At 43.4% G+C, this 20,858-nt stretch overlaps 1 protein-coding gene across 10 annotated transcripts in view; it reads left to right on the top strand.

The window, feature by feature from the left end:
* Window positions 1-1,069: 1,069 nt before the first annotated feature.
* TRPM8 (transient receptor potential cation channel subfamily M member 8) overlaps window positions 1,070-20,858 on the top strand; it is a 55,705-nt gene continuing 35,916 nt past the window's right edge. For 4 of the 10 annotated variants that reach the window (XM_072874676.1, XM_072874678.1, XM_072874681.1 and 1 more), the window contains exons 1-9: window positions 6,245-6,303; window positions 6,468-6,572; window positions 8,156-8,229; window positions 9,538-9,583; window positions 11,065-11,221; window positions 16,017-16,194; window positions 16,552-16,724; window positions 17,940-18,114; window positions 19,181-19,248. In XM_072874676.1, the coding sequence (XP_072730777.1) occupies window positions 6,499-6,572; window positions 8,156-8,229; window positions 9,538-9,583; window positions 11,065-11,221; window positions 16,017-16,194; window positions 16,552-16,724; window positions 17,940-18,114; window positions 19,181-19,248 (945 nt within the window). In that variant the 5' untranslated portion in view covers window positions 6,245-6,303; window positions 6,468-6,498. Of the gene's footprint in view, window positions 1,112-6,082; window positions 6,196-6,244; window positions 6,304-6,467; window positions 6,573-8,155; window positions 8,230-9,537; window positions 9,584-11,064; window positions 11,222-16,016; window positions 16,195-16,551; window positions 16,725-17,939; window positions 18,115-19,180; window positions 19,249-20,858 lie in introns of those variants that run through there. The other 6 variants (XM_072874672.1, XM_072874674.1, XM_072874673.1 and 3 more) reach the window with 4 other exon arrangements.

Consider the following 20,858-nt stretch of genomic DNA (forward strand, 5'->3'; position numbering starts at 1 on the left):
GCTCTGGCATCACACTTCAGAATGCACTTGCACAGTATAGAGACACCCCTGATTGCCAGGAAACAGCACTGTGAGCTTTTGATCATCAACACAAACCCAAAACACCTCAGCTTGTTTTTAATGGTTGTGTTTTCAACACCCAGATCTTTAATTACAACACATACTTGTTTTTTCTTGGGCCTTTTGAACAGTACAGCCTTTGTTCTTTCCCTCTGCTGCTCGGGGATTGCTTATGGATTAGAAGCTTCTGCCCTCCAGAGCTGGATGCACTTTCTCCTTGCATGCTCATCCACTGTAGTGCAAAGTAAAATAGGATTGTGGGGGAGTGCTTGAGCTGGTGGGGTGGTGACATCTGTCCAAAGTGGGTGATGAAGAGGATGTAGAAGGTTCTCCAGCAGCACACCGGATAGCTCTGCTTTCTGCCTGGAGAGGGGACTGGGAACAATCCGGCTCTCCAGGGAGTCACTATGAATATCATGGCAATAGAAATAACTCTTACCAAAGTGAATAGCTTTAGGTTAAAGGCAGAAGGAAACCAGATTACTTTACACCAGTGAGTGTCAGACAAAAAATTAAAGAATTGAGAGCAAGTTTTTTGTTGGGTGAAAATACCAATTGTTGTAAAATCCTCTGTTGTACTCACCAGTGTTTCAATGACCTTGTAGTGAATTAGATTAAGAGGTGTTGATTTTAGAACTGTGTTTCATTATCTTTTGATACATTAAAATCGAATTATTTGTTCCCACAAACATTTCCTTATACTTCTGGCTTTCTAATAGTGCTGCCAAGTGCATAAATTTAGCTGCAGTATTGTTATCAGTTCCTGCAGTACATTGGCAGCAGGTGGGACAGAAGCATTGCTGTTCTCTTACAAATAACCTGCAACTGTTATTTCCTGTGCCCTGCTGCAATTATGCCTGTCTTCATTATTAATTGGTGAATAATCCTGCCGTTGCTCACTCCTGTGCATTATGTCTTCCTCCGTGCCCTCCCTTAAAAGGAAAGCATGACACGTTAAAAAAGGTGGGGCTTGCAAGCTGAAGTATATCAAAACCTTCGTCTTTGAGTAATGATTTCAGTAGGATCGCTGGGGCATATTCTGGAGACTTTGGTAAGTGCTCCACACTGGTATGTGATTAGGCAGTGTTTTTTCTCTACTTAAAAGTATATACTTTTAATATGCTGAAATTGAGGTAGCTGTGCATCTGAAGTTTGGCAACATCTTTTTCTTTTTGGAAGCTTTCACATGAAGCCAGCTGCTAGAATTATGTTAATGCAAATAGATTTATCTGAAACCTTTCTGAGAATGGAAGCTGGTCTTGGTTTTTCAGTTGCAGACAAGTTTTTAAAAACCTATTTATTAAAGTCTCTTTAGAACTAGTTATGTTTTGGCACTTTTTTTTTTTAATTAGTCCCTTCCAGGCTGAAGATTTCCTTGGAATATGCTCCTTCAAGTGCTGTGGAAGTCACAGTAATAGTCTTATATTTAGAGGATTATTCTGGTATTTATCTAATGGTTATTACTCTCAAAATGTGTTAGTTTAAGAAGGTTATGCTTTAACACGCTAGTGTGTGCTTTAAAAATGTCTTCCTATATATTTAATGGGTTGGAAATGTGATAGAAAATGAACTGTGTTTGCCTGTTACGTAGACTGCAGCTGTGTCACATCTTTTAAAGTATGTATGATGGCTGTGTAACTTCCAACACTCATGGAGTTAACAAGCTTTGCTCACAAATATCAGCTAAACACTGTGGTATCAATGCAGCTTTTCAAAACTTAAATTTACAAATAAGTCCAAGGTTTTCAGGGTTCCTTTGCACTCTCACTAACTTTTTTCAGATTGCAGCACGTTCATTCTTATCAATTATTTACAAATGCAGTGAGACAAACTTGAAATCCTTTAGTGTTTTGAATGAATAATTTAATGCCCTTGCTTCCTTTTAATCTTCTCTCTGTACAGTTACGTCCATAGTCACTTTTCTGGTGTTAACTTATTAAATCAACAAGTAAAGTAAAACTCTGCCAATAAGGATGTTGCATAGATCCAGACCAAAATGTATTTCTCCCCATGGAACTTTAATCTTGAATTACAGCTTTAAAAATATCTTTACACCAAACATCAGTTGTATGAAACGAGAAGAAATGCATACTGGCTTATTAGGAAATATGTCTCCCAGTGCACAGTTACCATTCTTACTCAGTTTAAGTGATGTGGTGGTGGGGGGTGTGTGTTTGCTTTGTTTTAAACAATGTAGTGTTTTTAGGGACTCTCTCAGCCATCATTGTCTTGGTTGTTACCAAAGTTAGCACTTCACAAGGGCAGGATGATTGCTTTGTGGCTGTAGCCTCTAAAGTCCTCTGGCAGCGTGTCTTTGTAGAAGAGGAACTGCTAGAGCTTTGATAGTTGCTTCTCTGCTTCTAGTTCATGCCTGGAAACCATCCTTGCGCTAGGTAAAATGTGCAAAGCTCGTGTGCTGCCTGGGGAGAGAAGGAGGAATCCTAAAATGTTTGGGGTGCTGGGTGAAACCTGTCCTAACACCAAGGTCAGCTGTCTTCTTGTAGCTTGCCCTGTTTGGAAACACAGCATGAGAGCTACCAGTCTTTTGTTGGCGGACTTCTTGTTTACCAGGCCCTTCTTGATGGGCCCTGAAGTTAGGGACATGCAGGGAAGGGGGCTGTTACCTGCAGGACCCCGGACTTGTTTGTGTTTAGAGGGTTGGTGAAAAGCCAGGCAGGCCTATAGATGGACAACGGATGGCCCAATACTTAGGGAAGGTAAAGCCAGACTGTATTTAACCAGGCCGTATAGCCAGACTATAAAGCCAGAACGACTGTGTTTGCTTTTGCATCTGTCAGTGAAGGAGGGATGCTAGCCAAGTCCCTAAATGATTCACAGGTGGTTCCTTGGACCTCACTTCATGGGTGCCCAGCATGAGGCTCCACTGGCCCTGAAATGGTCTTGGGAAAGTAATGGGCAGAAATGGTAGTTTGACTGCTCTTGGCAAGCTTCGAGTGCTTCGTATTCCCTTAATGGAGCCCTTCCCGTTGGGCCAGCGGAGCCAGGAGGTCACTAGTGCAGGCACACACACGTGACGCCCTCGGGGTTCACGAGCCCACGCACATTCACAGATCCCTCGAGCACCGGCACAGCCCCTCTGTCTGCCCAGCACCCCTGCCTGGATAGTTAAGAAGTAATTTATTAAGAAAATAGGAGAGACTGCAGTGATCAGGTGCAGGGCTCAGCCAGACAAGCCCACCAGGTTCACATGCAAAAGGCCCCTTTTATACCCCTTTCTGCCCATTCCTCCTTTGTTCCTCCCCGTCTGCCTTCCCCTCATCAGCTGGCAGGGTTCCACCTGCCCCCTCCAACATCCTCGAACCTCAGGTTTGCATCCTTATCAGCTGCAAAGTCCCAGTTCCCACACAGTTTCTTGACAGAACTATCAACTAGTATGACCGATGAGGTGTGGTTTTTTTCTTGCCTTTGTCTCCATTAAATTTGCCTGCCAGGTTTGAGCCTCTGTATATTTTGTGTATGGCTTCCCCCTTTTCCATAGTATCCCATTTGACAAGCCTGCCCCATCAGATAACTTCTCTGGAATAAACATTCCCACATTCCACAGCCCCTTATCAATTAGTGTGGTTGACTAGCTTTGGGTCTCATCGCTCCCTCCCTCACTGTCTGTCAGTCAGGTTTTCCCCTCTATTTGTTCTTGTTTGTGGCTTCCTCCTTTTCTTACCCTTTTTTGCATGGAAAAGGCCCTTGAGCAGATGCCCTTAAAGGAACAGATGCTCTCTCCTTCCACAGCCCCTTACAGTTCCTGGGCAAATAAAGCCATGCTTCTCTTCTGGAGATCTGAAGCAGGGCAGGACCAGATCGGTGGCCTCTTTGGAGGTCAGTTTGTTCTAGTGTCTTGTTGTTATGAGCTGTTTTACTAAGTTTGCTACAAAGTCTTTTCCTGAATCTGGTGCAAAGCTTGCCAGATTTCTACCCTTGCTCTGAAGATGGGAAGTGCTAGAGTTATTAATGCAAAGGAGATGATGAACTTCAAAGCAGGAGCATGCTCTATTTTCTTCTGCAGCTTTTACTTGAGAAACAGCGTAACACCTTTCTGCAGTGCTGAAAGAGGGAATAAATGGGTCTGAGGCAGATCCACTGTCTGAAACCTTGAACAAGTGTGCACAGCCTGACGTTTATCTGCAGCTGAAAAGAGTTCCCGTGTGGAAGGCTTAGGGCAGCACAACTGTAGCTTTCAATGGCACATGTTTTGAGAAGTCACTTTTGGATCAGTATTTTGAAGTTGAAATTTGAGGGAAAGATTATGACGAGTGATGAAGAGATGTGAAGAGATTATACACCATTGGGTTTTGAAGGAAAAGGATTCTTTTGTTGTTATTCCTCTGGGCTTAGAATCCCGAATCCCCATGACAGGGGTCTGTGGAAGGTGGTATGGTGCTTAGAAGCTCAGGTGCCTGTGGAGTCCACATGAAATGTAACCAAACTGCTAGACTACGTACCAGGTTTGCAGGTTTGTGCCTGAATCGTGGTATTACATGATTCTCACATGGCATGTAAGATAGCTCAGTGTTGTCTTGGGAGGCCTGAGATGAGATTTTTTTGACTGTTCGATTTTGTTTTGCAGAGGGTATATAGCCTTCCTTTCTTCTTTTTCTGGAGGGATCCAAGCATTTGGAATAGGGTCTTCTCTCTGGAACAATAATGCCAGCCCTGTTTGAAACACTGTGCTCTTGGCCATTCTTGGAGAGACGGGCACTGCTGTTCCCTCATCACACCCCTGTGTTCCTCCAAGGTTTTGGTGAACACTGGTTTTCCACAGGTGCTGGTTCTAAGTGGTCAAATTAAAACCTGTGCCTGAATTAAGTATGGGTACCTTTTTAGGCATCTTCCTTTCATACAACACTAAATCAGTGCAGAATAAATGAGGCTTAACTTCAAAAGTTGGGGACAACTGCACTATGTGAATTACTCAGGTTGCAATATGATGAAATGCACTTTCCAGCCTTTTGCCTTTTCTTGTGTTTAAATCGTTTCTATTATATGCAGAAGGTGGGAAGGAGGAAGAGGGCTTTTTCCGTGCTCTTTCATCACCTAACAGTGATAGAGAGTGATTGAGATCCCAAGCGTGCCGAAGAATTTGGGGGAAGTAGCTCCGGACTTGTACCATGCACAGTAAACAACACAGTCAATCATGCCCCCCCTCAACATGAAATGTTTTTCGAAGTATTTTTAAAATAACTGTGAAGTATAAATATATGTTTTTTTGTGGAAACTTGCCTTTTCTTTCTTGCTTTGGCGGTTGCTCACATCACGCTCTGTCGCTCTATTTACGACTACAGCTTCCTGCTGCCAGTACCATTCCTATTTTCTCTCAAATGCACTGAGTAAATTGTTTTTCACACTTGCTAGTTTTTGGTCCTCAGAAATTATATTCTTACACCGGAATGCTTTGTCAGAGCTCGAGAATGCATGTTCCTGTATCTGGGAGAGAAGCTTTTCGCCATACAGTGGCAGTGTCACCTGAGAGGCAAGCTCAGTGCACACAGCGAGAAGAAAAGGCAGGAGAGAAAATAGTGTTGAAAGGAGAAGTGGAATTTGAGCTCACCACATTAGCTGGCTGCCAGATGTCCTTTCAGGAAAAGACCTTTTCCAATATTATTTTGCAAAGTAATATAAAAGGAATTGAAGTATTTGCTGTTAGCATAAATAAAATTTTGTTCTGTTCTTTGGTGCAAATAAAGTGATGCTCCTTCAAAGACAGTGAGGTCAATACAGGTATCTGCTCTAGAGAGCAACTGAAGTGTGTTTGCTTCCAAGGGTGACTTGTTAACTTTTGGATCCAATAAACTTTAAATCCACTTACTCTTCAGATTGCACATGTTGACTATCCTTGTTACAGGGGCGGACAGAGACCTGAGGGATCGGTGTTCAGGTGCTGCATCTACTCTAAGCTTCTGGCATACGGCCAGACCAACTTCTTTTTACACTCCAGTTCGGTTTTCTCTGTGATTGAAATGTTTCTTAATATCCCACTTAATTTGTAAATACACTGGATTAGGGACTGCTCATTGTCTATAAACACTGAATAGCTCAAGTTCCTCAGCTCACCCATCAGAGACGGGAAGGGAAAGAGAGTTAAGATATGGCAATGAATCGAATGGGATGGCATGTAAGGTATGTTCCTTTCTCAAAGCATGTTAACTTGGAGTTCTTTTTGGAGTGGGGAAAGAGAGAGGAAAGTCTCTTTGTGGTATGAAATAAGAGAAGATATTTTCTCTGAATGTTAGTTTCACATTTTAGGAACCAATACACTTCCTAATTCTTTACGCTGGATTTGAATAACCTCTCCCTTGCCTTCCAAGGGCACTAAGTGTCCTTGCTGGTTTTTATCTACTGAAATAAATGACCATTGCTCCTTCATCTCCCCCTCTGCCGTGCTCTTTCAGGTTTCTATGTCCACCATGAGACACCGAAGAAATGGCAATTTTGAGAGTTCCAGACTCCTCTATTCCAGCATGTCTCGCAGCATGGATGTGTCCTGTAGTGATGCCGTGAGTATCTGGTACATCCTTGATAAGCTTGGGTGTTGTCTTGGGCGTGGGCCCCAGGGGTTATGAATTAGGTCATGTCCGGAGAAGGATGATTGATTTTTCAGTTTTCCCTTTATGGAGAAGTTTTCCTAGCCAACGACCCGTGAAGCAGGAGCGGTGCTTTGTTGACGTGGTGAAAGTCTAAGGACGTATTGCATTCCTTTTGAGCCCTGTAACTCTTTATTGTACGTTTTTAGTCACTTCTGTTTTTAAATCCTTTTTCACATTTCAGTTAGAGACAAATCCTCTGTCTCTGTAAAGAACCCCAACCTCTTCATGCAACTTGATGGCAAAGGCAGACAACATATAATTATGTTAAACATCCCTTGAAAAGCCTCAATCATTTGCTGATCACGGCGATTGTCTGGCAGATTTCTTGCTTCTGGTGGGCTTGCAAGAGGCCTAATGACTAGCTCTTAGGTCTTTAGCAAGTGGTTCCCCCTCCCTTTTATTTTTTTGGTCTTACATCATTGTGGCTTTTACTGGCTAATTATGTTCTCTTCCATTTTCTTTGTTTTGGATATTATAGTCCTTTTCAAAGATGCTTTTCCACTTGGAATAACTTCCTCTAACTGCTGTATAACTACAAGTGTTCTGTCAAAATGGTAAACTTAACTATAGCTGTATGTCTTCCCTTTTCATACCAAACTAAATCTTGGATTGCAAATCCAAGCTGTGCTTAAAAACAAACAAAAAACACCAAACCTCCAAACCTTTACCAGCAAGTGAGAAACTTCTTTTTTTGCTTTCCTAGCTTGCAGAGGCAGATTAGGAGTGAATTTGTGTCTCCCAAGTTGGAAAGCTTCCCCTGCACTTGTGGAGTTTCAAGGTTAATACGAGAGTTAATGGTTAAACAACCTGGAGAGACTTTGCGCTCCACTGAGCTCACATAAAGCATGACTTTAGTTGTTCAGGTCTCCTGCTGGGGTCTTTTTTGTTGAATTAAAATAGCCCCTACCCAAGAGGACGTTAATGTATTTTTTTTTTTTTTTCCTTGGGAAGAAACAGTGTTTCGCCATAGTCTTTTAAGCAGTATCTAGACCAGAGTTAACCACTGTTTGAAAAATATTGTCAGTGCTGCAAGTTATTTGGAAGCATGGCAATGCATGCAAATGGAAATGCTCTATAGTCTACAGCTAACCGTATTGTGCCACCGAATTCAAGTAAGATGTTTTCTATATGGGTCTTTTGGATTAAAAGCCGAAATTAAAATAGTCTTTCCAGCAACTCTTAGGATATCAAACCTGTTTTGCTGTTCAAGATTTTTTATTAGACAGGGAAGCCCTTTTGTCTCTTTATATTGGGCTTCATAGATATAAAAATATTGATATCACGTTTTTTGGAACGCCTGTTTGTGATTTTAAGTAGTCTTTTGTGTCCTGTCGACTGCCATCAGTACTTTCTAGTTGCCTCCCACCATCCACTTTGAGAAAGTAGACTTGCAAATTTGCACCAGTTTTACTTTGTGTTTAAACTGACTCTGCTGTTTCTGAGGTTTCTCCTGTTTTATGAGTTATCAGAAGTAAATTTTTTTCTTTTTCAAGGATTTGGTCAACTTCATTCAAGAAAACTTTAAGAAGAGAGAATGTGTCTTTTTTACAAAAGACACCAAGTCAGTGTAAGCAGACATATTAATCTTGGTTTACAAACGCGGGGGGCTGGGAGCTGCGGGTATTTCTGCCTGCTAAGCCATGTGGCAGGGGTTGGGCAGGGGGCAAACTTTTTGGTTTTTTGTTAAGAGTCTGAACCTAGCAGTGCAACCTCACCCCAGTCTCGCTTGTACAACTCCTTTTGTTGTCACTGCTTGTTTGGCTTGTTTGCATATGCCTGGGGCATTCTGCAGTCATGGTCAAAAAAGCTGGAAGTCTGATGGTGGAACAGGCACCCTGGAGTGCTTCTCTCAGCTCTAGGCCAGTGCTCTCCAAACTATTTTGATTGCACACCCCGTCACTAAAAAAATTTTGAGCGTATCCCCCCAATATATGTTTATTTATAAACTATGTACATCTACTACTGTACTAATATTAAGTACGTTATAAAACATACACAAAAATAGCAATTAAAAAAGGATGAGACAAAGATGACACAAACACTATCTTTATTTTTTTTTAAAGTTTACTTAATGCGCCCCCCACTTTGGAGACCACTGCTCTAGACTGTCAGGAGTTCGTGTAAAAACTGGAAATACATGAGTTTGAGTTACTCCACAAGTAACTTGATGCAAAACTAGGGGCCTGACCTTCATGCTAACTCTGTCAGCATGCCTTCCAGCAGCTCTGTTAAAGGCCTTTAATATCAAACTCCCTATTTGAAGCATAATTGTGGCAATATATAGGTGCTTTCAGCGATGCAATACCAGCACTGGTATTGGTGTATAACAATGTATGTAGGTGTCAGAGCTTTGCATAATTTAAATTTTCCTTTTAAACCCAAATCACAAATTCCACGCACAAGCCTTTACAGCAGAGAGATACAGCCGCTAGGTTTTGCTCAGGCTGATGCTCTCTTAAGATAGGATATTATACTTGCTCCATATTCAGGCATAAGTACTTATGCAATGTAAATTTGAGGACCATAACATTGCTTTTGCTTTTTTGGGTTTTTTTTGTAATCTCAGGAGAAAAGTGATCAAAGTAATGCAGCTGCAGAGTCCTAATATAGAGCTCTGAGGGCTCTCAGTAGCTCCATTCTCCTCTGAAGCTGGGAGGAAAAATGCCTTGGAGAGAGAGAGGGAGGGAAATTAGTCTCATTTCAGAAAGTCTTACTTAGGGTCCTCTTCTGCCATCTAAAATGGGATGTCTGGCAAAGGACCAACAAAGGCTGGAGAGCTGGTTCTTATCAGCTTCTCTTCCTACAAGCCCACTGGGAAAGGATTGCAAGTCATACTTTGTAACTTCCTGGGGTTTTTTGTCTATCTGTTTTTAAGGTAAGCTGGTTTTATTTGCAAGCTACAGCGGAGCAGAAGAAACCATGTAAGTTTTCTCTCCTTCAGAAAGGCATGCTGTAACTTACCTTTACAGCAATCTTCACAGGAGAGCATTACAATCTCATGTTTGCAGTCTGCAAGCTAACTATAAAGGTCACTGTAACCACACAAATTAATGTCCTCATCTTAATCCTTTTGGGCCGATGCATTTATGCATTTTTATTCCCCCCCCCCCGGTATATTGCCAAATTGCACAGCGCTGTTAATAGCATTGTTCCTCTTGCTTTGTCTCCCCATCTACTTTTCTTGTGCTGTCAGCAAAATTAACATTGTGCAAGTGTTTACCTGACGGTGCTTGTTAACTTAGACTGTAGGGGCCACACTTGCTCCCTCCTATTGCTGTTGACAATGCTTGCTGTACTTGTCTGACTACAGTTGTTAGTCAACCCGGTCTTTTCATAAGTAAGGACCCTTTCTCCATGCCCTCTGAGGAAGCAGGGATATAGGCTATGCAGCAGATTTCATGGTCTGTGCTGCAGCTTTTGCTAGGAAAAAAGCTCTCCTAGCTTTCCCAGCTAGTCCTGCACAACCAAAGTGCAGATTCTCCCTCCCCTTGATGCAATTTCAGCGTTGGTGAGGAGGGCATTGGCAGTGACTGCACACCATGCTGTGCAGCGGACAGGGGTGGTGGTGGGGGAAGTGCGCTAGAACACAGCAAACTGCCTGCAGAATCTGCTCAGAAACCAGATGCCCATTCCCTCTTGATGTGAATATGTCTTAGGTGTGCTTAGACACCAGTCAAGCCCTGGGTTTGCATGGAAAGTGATTACGCTTAGTAATCATCTTAGTGAACTCTTCCTATCTGGTTGAGAGCACGAAAAGGGAAAGAAATCATTTGTACACATCAGGTTAGCAGCAGATGAGGTCACTTCGGGTAGTGTCTCATGCCGACTTCTGGTTCATTTTTTCATTTCTGTGCACAGTTGTAGGGTTTCCGATTAAGCTGCTGGTGATCTAACTTGGTATGTGATAAAGAAAGGTCACATAGGTAAGGCCCATCTAGAAGTGTCAGCTCATCTCTCAGCACAGCCTGGTTCCTGAGATGTACTCCACTCCATTGCCCAGTGCTAGACAGAAGCGGATTATAGGAGGAGGAAGCATGATTAGGTGCTGGTCTCAGCAGAGAGTTGGTTCCTCTTAGCTGTTAATTTGTCACGGAGCAAATCCAAGTAGAGTCCCATGCACAACTGGTTCCGTAGCTCCATCTGCTGCTTGGCTTCTTGTGTTTGTACAACCCTGCTCCCAGACTTTGCACTTGATGTGACTGCTACGGTAGGCACCTTGTACTCTGTTGGCTCCAGATTTGCTGCAGAATAACACTTCTTGGAAATGTCCTGATTGAGCAGAAGTTTTGAAGGTGGTTTCAGCTGTGAAAAATTTCTGTCTCTTAATAAACATATCACAGCTTACTTTTCTGTGCTCAGGATGATAACTGGGGGGTTTCATGCCTATTCGCTCTTCTTTCAGGGGCAACTTATGTAAATGTGGATACCCTGAAAATCAACACATAGAGGGCACTCAGATTAATACCAATGAAAAATGGAATTACAGGAAGCACACTAAGGAACTTCCTACTGATGCCTTTGGGGACATTCAGTTTGAAAACATGGGAAAAAGAGGAAAGGTAAGTGATCGTATTAAGGGTATGAATCAGGTCCTGTTGGGTGAGCCATATTCAGAGTCCTGAATCCAATGCCAGTGGAAGCCCCTGCAAAGCAGGGAAGGTGAAGCTGAAGTTGGTTTTATTCTAATGGGAATGGAAGGAGTTAGGCTACAAAGGAGACAAGCTGATTTCTCAAGCCCTGATAATGGGTAACAAAGAATAATTTCTTTGGTGTTGTTTGTTTCATAGGCCAATGATGGGAGTGAAAAGAGGTTATCTGTTTCCAGGCGTGGCAGAAGAATGGGTGAATGAGGGTGATGCTCAATTATTATTTTTCTTTTTTTCATGTGGCTAGTTTTATTGTAATTGCCCTGTAATACAGTTCTGAAGGTGTTGGGCTAGGAGGAAATAACATTAAACTAGACCTGTGATGTGTCTCACTGGGCGTCTGTACCCTGACTACATCAGTGTGCATTTACAGTGGCCGTTTTGTAGTCCCCATCTATACTGAAATGTCATGGTGTTGAGGAGCAACTTAGTACCCTTTTACCCATCTTTAGTGGTGAAGCCAACATGATAAGCTTAAGTGCCTGAATGATCAAGCTCCTGATGAAGGTGCTTTGTTCCTGACTGTCTGACTTTAACACCAAGACAAGGCTGTTTTTGGAACATTGCACCTTTCTAGTGCGGACTAAGTTACGCTTTAGAAAATGGTGTGAGGGTGCATACCAGTGCAACTCGTGGGACAGGAACATGTGTAACATGCTTTGCCTTTGAAGGTGCAGCAGGATCCATGAGGTGATAACCACAGGGATTCCGTATCTGTAGGGATGGAAGACCTTTCTCTGGAGGATCTGTACTCTTCAGTGCAGAAGCTGCATGTACCTGCTTGCTACTCTATCGAATCATCACTCTTACTTCGTAATGGCTTTAACGTTGCACAGCATGTCATCTAAAGCCTGCCTACACAGCTTGCTGACCTATATTCCCTTCCTCCCCAGCTGTTCTATGTGCAGATCGTTGCAGTCTGTGGATGTACAGTGCTCCTTTCCATACAGTCGTATCTTATGCCTAGGACTGGACACTGAAGGATATTGTGGGATGTTGGAATGGGGCTTGTGTGCCCCACACCTTCATAGAGTAATTTGGTTTGGAAGGGTTCTCCAGAGTTTTCTAGCCAAAACTCTTGCTCAAAGCATAACCGCATAGACCAGCTTGCTCAGGCCCGTAACCAACTGAATATGGAGTATTTCCTAAGGTGGAGATCCTACAATGATGGTAAATTCAATGGGGATGTAAGATATCAGTGGAACTTCAGAGGTTTTATTCTGTTTGGTTTTTTTTCCCCCTGTGTTTTTCCTTGGTGTAGGGACAGTGGAGGGGTGGAAAGAAGAAAATAGCTGGTGTTGCTGTTTCTGATGATTTATACTGATACTGTGTGAGGAATCACATGTGGCTGAGCTCATCTGCCTCTTCTAAATGACTGATATTTACCACCAGTGCAGCTTGCTTGAGACAATCAAAATAAATGAGGAAAATCAGAGAATGTTATGTAAATTAATTTGATTTATTTTATGCAAAGTAGCAGAAACGAGGCATTTGGGTGGCAAGCAAGACTGAAGGTTTTGAATCACGCTTAAGCAGATCCAAGTACTTCACAGATTTGTTGATATGCATATTTTAGTTTCATACTACTGTGTTGTAAGCGGCTGTGTACCTTTACTGAAAGAATAAATTATTTGCTCTATTGCAAAATTTCTGAGTTCTCAAAGCTTAAATGTTCTTTCCTCATGCTGTGTCCGCCTTCCCACACTGGAAATTGATTTGTGTGCCCATAGTTGTTTCATGAGGACTCTCAAGGCCACTGTGCATGTTTCAGAGCATACTTTGTTAAAATGCTCTATGTAAGTCTGCTAATCCATCCCATCAGCACATTGGCTGGAGTTATGTCGCTATTCCACATTCTCATTCCCTATATTGCAAGGCACCTGCTGGTCTTAAACATTGCAAAATGTTTTCTCTTGATCTTGTGCACAGTGGGGAGCACTTCAAACCCAAGGTAACCTAAGAGTTGCAGACTATTATCGGTGAGGGTCGGGAAGTGTTATACCCCGCATTATACTTTTTAGGATGGATAAGTCCTAAAAAGTCCTGAGCAGAAATACGAGATGTGAACAGACCAATAAAATCTCTACATTTAATAAGTCCTGCTTGTGCTCTCGTATTTTTGCAGCGTTGCTCAGATCCTGTGACATCCGAGGACATTGCAGTTGCTGTCTTTTATGTTCTGGTAGCCCTCAATCTGAAAAAACGCTTCTCTTGAGTGCCTTTCTGAGTTCAGCTGCTGAAACACTTGGCATCGCCTGTGTTTGAGGGCTGGGTCGGTACGGTTGGGGTGCACCAGCCGGCTGTACCAGGAGATGGCACCGTTGTACCTCGGAGGAAGGACGTGGCTGAACCGAGGGGTTCCCCTGCTTGAGTAGAGTCTGCCAAGGGCTCTGGAGGTGGCAAGTGCCAGATGTATAGTTGGTGGTACATTGACTAAAACTTAGGTGTAACTGAAGTGTGTTTGCAATTATACACCCTGATGATGTATGAGAGAGCGAGATAAGCTGTACGGGCAAGTCAGCTTCAGCATCTTTTTTTTGATACTTGCTTTATATAGATGAAAATGACTTGTAGAAATGAAAACGACTTGTAGAGATTAAAACAAGTCATTCAACTGGGAACCTTAACTGTTGATGGAACAAAGGTAGTCATACAGATTCAAAGTACTTTGTTATCAGTAGGGTTTAAGGAGAAATGCCTTCTAACTACAGAGCTAACAAGATTTGCTGTGGGGATGGCTTACCAGCTGTGTGGAGCAGTTAATGTTTCTGGCAGGCTCCCTTCTCCTGTGGGGGACCCTCTCCTGAAAAACACCCAAGGCTGCATGTGGCTGATGCTTCTGAGAGCAGAAGCTGGGAGTCCCTTAGCTCTCCTGTGTAGCCACTGGAGCCTGCTAGGCTTCCTCTGTCATGTGCTGTTCTGAGCCAAATGCAATGACTGCTCCTGGGAACCGTCCTGGAACAGGTGAATATGTTCTTCAGTTCAGGTTAAATGCCTCTCAAGATGGGATATTTCTTCTTCAAACTAATCCCTCGGTTTTGCTCTCCTGCAAATACTGGGCAATCTATACAAAATCCACTATGATTCAGGTCCAAGTTACTCCTTTTCATCCCTTGGCATGGGTTGTATAGCCATGACTGTCTTCCAAAAGTCCATCACACTAAACAACTAACAATGATGACATTGCAAAGGGGCTCTTAAATAGCATAGCAAAAAAGCCGGAGAGCCTTTTGCGTAAATGGAGAGGTGGTAGGTCCAGCTGAAGCAAGTTTATCTGTCTAGTGTGCTTTATGGCATCCTCGTACAGTGTTAAAGCTTTACTACAAGTTTGATAAAGTTGTGATGTGTTAACTTAAAATGCTGTTAGGAGTATATGTTATGATAGGGACACCATGCTCATGGACCCTGGCATTTGTAGCTAGTCAAATTAAGGCTTTAATAGTGTAATCATAATAAGTCTATAATTATTAGTAGTTCACTTATAACAATGCTACCACTAATCCATAATCCAAGCTATAAATAGCTTCATTACAGTTAAAATTGTTATACTGTAAACTTCCTCGGTGTTGTGTTCATCCTTCTAATGTTCCTCTGAATGCCAAGGCCAGGGCTCTTGCCTGCCTTTAGTGGAAGGGTTTGGAGGCTTTATGCTGACTCCTGAGGTCTTTGAAGGGACACTTTCAGTACTGATCACAGGTGTGATCACTGATCACTGATCACACCTCCTTGGTCCTGGTGTGCTTGGAGTTCTTTCTATAGATTTCTCTCAAGACATTCTGCTTGTGCTCTTTCTTTGCAGTGGTTCTGAATTATACAGTTCTTTTGGTTGTATTTGGTATTTCTAAAAATAGTTGTACCCGATTCACAAGGTTGCACTCAAATAATGACCATTATTGGCCATTGTGATTCGTTTTTACAGACTGGGACCTCTGTTATTTGGTGTCTGCATTCTTCCATGCCACCTTTTATTCTGATCATAAATTGTTAAATCCCCACAGAATAACTATTTGTTACTGTTATAGCCTAAAGCAAGTCAAATGTAGACAATAGTTATTACACTCCTGGGCAACTGCTCTTACAACTATACTCAGCTCAGGCCAAAGAGATCCGGAGAGTCTGCACTCTCAGTTCAGTACAAAGCCTGTGGACTTTTACTAGTAATGGCAAAAAACATATTTCCAGGGCTACACAGTTTAGCTTCTGCCAAATTAAAGATGTAGGTGCAACCTTGCAGTAGTGCAACCTGAGCCCTGCGCTACCCCCTGACCCCACTGACCAGGGTGCTGGAGGTGCAGGTTACAGTTTTGGGCTGAACCTGGAAATGGTGGAGCTGGGAGATCGTAGGGCCAGCAGTTATGGTCTTCACTATGCTGCTGGTCTGACACTAGCACTTTTGTTCTGCTCGCAGTAAGACTGTGCCTTATCCGCAGTAGGACTGTGCCTTATCTCCAGACCTGAGCACTGGTCTGTCAAGAGAGGAGATCACCTTGCAAGTCCTAGTTATGGGTGTGTGGTTGTAAGGGAAGGATAAAGATGCTTTAGAGAAGAAACAAAGACTTGAGCTCTGGTTCATCACCACTTTACCCTTTGTCTACCGGTTGTTGAAATAAGAGTATACATCAGAGAATAAAAGGCAATTCCTGGTCCGTTCCCAGCTATCACTGTTTATCTCTTGCTTATTTGTTTCTCCTCTTTTCTCTCACCCAAGTACATCCGTTTGTCGTGCGACACAGACTCTGAAACGCTCTATGATCTCATGACCCAGCACTGGCACCTGAAAACCCCTAACCTTGTCATCTCTGTCACTGGGGGTGCAAAGAACTTTGCACTCAAGCCCCGGATGCGCAAGATATTCAGCAGGCTGATCTACATTGCCCAGTCCAAAGGTAAAGACCCGCATATGTGTCTGTATTATTTTATTGCTGCATAATGCTGTTGGAGAGGTAGCAGCTGAAAGGGTCAGCAGGGAAGCAGAGCATTCGGTTTGTTTCTGCTCAGCTGGTGCACTTGGGGCAAATGTGACCTAACAGTTTGGAAGTAACAGGGTTGAGAGCTAGCCATCAGGATGCCCATGATAACATAAGGTAAGTTCAGTAGCATATCGTTTGTGTTTAATTGAAGAATAAATGCCTCTTCTGAGGTAAGGTCTTGAGAGGGGATTGGGTTGTTGTACCTTAAAGGTAATGCATTAAGAGGGTGGGTATTCCACTACAGTCTCCCAGGTTATTGCATGTTGTCCCCAGGGGCCTGGATTTTCACAGGAGGCACACATTACGGGCTGATGAAGTACATTGGGGAAGTGGTCAGAGACAACACCATCAGTCGGAGCTCAGAGGAGAACGTGGTGGCTATTGGCATAGCAGCCTGGGGCATGATTTCCAACCGAGAAAGTCTGATTCGCAGTGGTGATAATGACGTAAGAAATGCGTACGGGTTGGTGGGGAAACGAAGAGGAGGCTTGGCTGTCAGTTACATAGATTGTGTCCCTGACTGACCGCTGCTCTCAGCAATAACAGTATCCGTGCTAGGCTGATGTTATCAGCCATGTGATGACTGACTTGAGCGGTCAGTGAAGCTCTGCTTGTATGTTCTGGTAAAGCAGAGCTCAGCAGAATGCTTTCCAGTGCAATGTTAACGTAGAAGCACGTCTGTCTACTTAGCCTGATTTACTGTGTCCTAAAAGATTCAGCTTGGGACCAGCTTTTCCTCAATGTATGTAGCAGTGAGATGAAACATCAGGTGCTCTTCCCAGAACAGGAGGAAACTAGAGTCTCCTCATGTTTGAGATGGTTGCACCTGTCAGGCCTGGTGGGGGGAACAGCATGTGTTTTCAGCTGTGGGCTTAGCGTGTCTGTGTGGAAGTTCAGCTGCTCTAATTTCATATCTGGCAGAATATTAGGGAATATCATCTTCCATGGTTATTCTAGCTGCTGCAAAATCCCTACGTAGTAGCCCGTTGTGGGGATTCCCATGAGCTAAGACATGTTGTACCTGCTGCTGCTGTTAAGGATTTTGCCCATCAATACTATTGTCCTATCTGTCAGATACCCTTGTCTTTTGTCCATTAGATGTTATAGAACATGTCTAAAAACCATCCTGCTAGATAAAGAGAAGCAGTTTAGTTTACTGAGGGCTCTAAGGAGGTTTGAGGGTTGAACTGAAGGCTCTAAGGTTGTTTGAGGGTTTGATCTCAAGAGGTTCCTTCCAACCTAAAAAATTCTGTGATTCCATGAGGTGTTGAAAGTAAATTTGCCACAGATTTCATGTTTCTAGTGGCTAAAGGAAGCATGCATTACTTAGCAGGCTCTCTGAAAGGACTAAACTGTTGCAAATAACTTCCACTGTTCCATTGGCTGAGGTGAAGTTACAAGAGGATCATCACCAATCAGGCCGCTCTTGTAAAGAAAAACTCTCTCTGCAATATATGCTGTGCTGTTGTATGGGGTTTCTCTCACTGTCTTCTGCTGCTGTTGGGACTGTCAGTGAGCAGTGTCTGGGGTCAGGAAATCCAGACTCCTAACTAACAGGGAGTAGTTGGTGGCTAGGGGTTCCGCGGTCACTGGCTTGTCCTTGAAGGCTTGCGCATGCTCTGCGCTTGGATCTCTGTTAAACGCTGTGCTTGTGCTTCTAGGGGTACTACTTGGCCCACTACATAATGGATGATCTCAAGAGAGACCCCCTGTATTGCCTGGATAATAATCACACCCATCTCTTACTGGTTGATAACGGCACCCATGGGCACCCGACGATAGAGGCAAAAGTACGAACTCAGTTAGAAAAGTACATTTCAGAGCTGGTTATCCCAGGTAGGTGTGGGCGTCGGGTTGCAGACCTCCTTCTCCTTAGTCCTTGCGTGCTTTGGGGCTGATGCACAGTGATTTTCTGGGAACAAAAGAGTAGTAGTAGCATCCCCTGGATGCTGAGCTGGAAGGGATGTGTTAATTGCGTTGCATCTTGAGCACTGTCAGGAACAACCAGGCTTCTTCAAAGCAATACCCCTCCCCTGATCCTCCTTTCTGTGCGTGACAATAGTCCTTTGTGGGACACAGCAAATGATCCGTTTCAGCCATACAGCCCTTCCCTCCCTTCCCGCTGAGCTATCTGTTGGAAGGTGACCCACCTACATATTTCCCACCTGGCACTGAATTCCAGGTAGCTGAAGCACAGCTACACAGGAGCTGAAATTAGGCTTTTTCCAAAATACTCATTTTTGAGGGTGATTGATCCATCTGCAACCTGCTCCTAAAAAATTTCCCTTTCAGCCCCTTCTTTGCCAAAATGGAAGGAAATAAAGAGCCTTGTCAGGAAATTCTTAGTTAAAGTTTGTTTTGTTTTGTATGTTTTTTACTGTGTACCTCAGCTGAAGCATACTTGCTGTTAGTCATGACGAAGCACCCATTATCATTATGAAAGTTGGTATGTCTCTTATGTCTCTTAAACACTAGCTCCTAGAGTTATGGGATTCTTAGCTTTTCTTTACAGTTGAAATTGTGAAGTCAGAGGCTTTGAATCTTCAACTTGTGATAAGAACCTTGCACCTAGGCTCAAAATGGTCAAAGCAGTAGGTAAATACAATAAAATCATGTGTTTTGGGGACTTCGGAGCTAGTAAATATTATGATTGTTAGGAGGAAAAAAGCCTCTGTTGGAGAATGGTGTCTGAAGCCAGCTATGCAGAATGTTAGCCAAAACTGAGTTTTCATTAAAAACAGGAAAGGCTGTTAATAGATTTGGCAAAATCAACAGTAAACTAATATCGGAGTGTCTGCATGAACTGCTTGGAAATTCTTCATTGTACTCAGGAAAAATAAGTTGTTCAAACTGCATTAATGGGCTGAATCTTTTTCCCTTTTTCTTTTGGCATGTTTCACAGAATCTAATTATGGTGGGAAGATTCCAATTGTGTGTTTTGCCCAAGGTGGAGGGAAAGAGACTTTAAAAGTAAGTTTATTTCTTTTACTTATTTCCAGGAGCAACAGTAGGGATATTGCTCTAATATTAAAGACATTACTTCACAAGCAGCATGATAAAGTAGACAGTCATTATTTACTGAAGCTTGCCCAGCACTTGCTATAGAAAGACCTTGCTTGCAATTGCATTTAAGCCTATGAAGTTTGTTTCAGTTAAAATTTTCTGTGTACAATTTCTACCTCAGGCTGACATCCTGGAAAACTTTTGGCTGGGACGGTTCAGTTGTCTCAGTTCTTCCATAACAAATCCGGCATGAAAATGTTTATTTCTTGTGTTTATTTGAGCAGCAATCAGAAAAGCCTTTGTCAACCACGTAGCTCTTGATATTTTTTATACAAATTTGCCTAAACTTTGGTTTGGGAATACTTGGCTTGCCCATGCTCAGTGGAGATCAGTGCTTTCTTGTAATATACAGATCAGCTTGAGCTGGAGATACTCCAGCTCAGCACTTGCTTGAATTGACTTGCGATGGCTGCCCCTGAGAACTGTGGGCTGCACCTAATTTAAATCTAGACAGCTGAGCAAGGCAGGAGGGTTCTGCTGACTCTGACCCCTAGAAGGGGAGGGAGCAGGCATCATCTTCAAATAGATGACAGGTAAGAAGAGGATGAACAGAACGGAGAGCAGAGGAGGCAGAAAGAAATTTATTGAAACAGGATGTCTAAGTAATACTTGGGGAAGGGGAAAAAAGAGATGACTTCTAGATCTGTCTCAGTGTTAAATAACAGAATTGTTACTTCCCCCTTCACCTTGCAAGAGTGACAATGAGTGAAGAGTGGCTGGAAAGCTGCCTGGCAGAAAAGGACCTGGGGGTGTAGGTTGACAGCTGCCTGAATATGAGCCAGCAGTGTGCCCAGGTGGCCAAGAAAGCCAATGTCATCCTGGCTTGTATCAAAAATAGTGTGGCCAGCAGGACTAGGGAAGGGATCGTGCCCTAGGGACACGATCCTAGGGCAAGTGAAGTGTACTCGGCACTGGTGAGGCCGCACCTCGAATGCTGTGTCCAGTGTTGGGCCCCTCACTACAAGAGAGACATGGAGGGGCTGGAGCATGTCCAGAGAAGGGCAACGGAGCTGGGGAAGGGTCTGGAGCACAAGGCTGATGGGGAGCGGCTGAGGGACCTGGGGTTGTTCAGCCTGGAGAAAAGGAGGCTGAGGGGAGACCTTCTCGCTCTCTACAACTGCCTGAAAGGAGGTTGTAGAGAGGTGGGGGTCTGTCTCTTCTCCCAAGTAACAAGTGATAGGACAAGAGGAAATGGCCTCAAGTTGCACCAGGGGAGGTTTAGACTGGATATTAGGAAATTTTACTTCACTGAAAGGGTTATCGAGCATTGGAACAGGCTGCCCAGAGGAGTGGTTGAGTCCCCATCCCTGGAGGTATTTAAAAGATGTTTGGATGAGGTGCTTAGGGACATGGTGTAGTGGTGGGCTTGGCAGTGTTAGGTTTACGGTTGGACTTGATGATCTTAAAGGTCTTTTCCAACCTATACGATTCTGTGATTCTGTGAGTGGCCTGAGCAAGGAGGGTGGGACGAAGGGAGCAAAGGGACCTGGCACCAGGGAGTTCAAAGTGAGGGGATG

Source organism: Ciconia boyciana, chromosome 10 (assembly GCF_034638445.1).
Source record: "Ciconia boyciana chromosome 10, ASM3463844v1, whole genome shotgun sequence".
In the NCBI taxonomy this organism is placed as follows: domain Eukaryota; kingdom Metazoa; phylum Chordata; class Aves; order Ciconiiformes; family Ciconiidae; genus Ciconia; species Ciconia boyciana.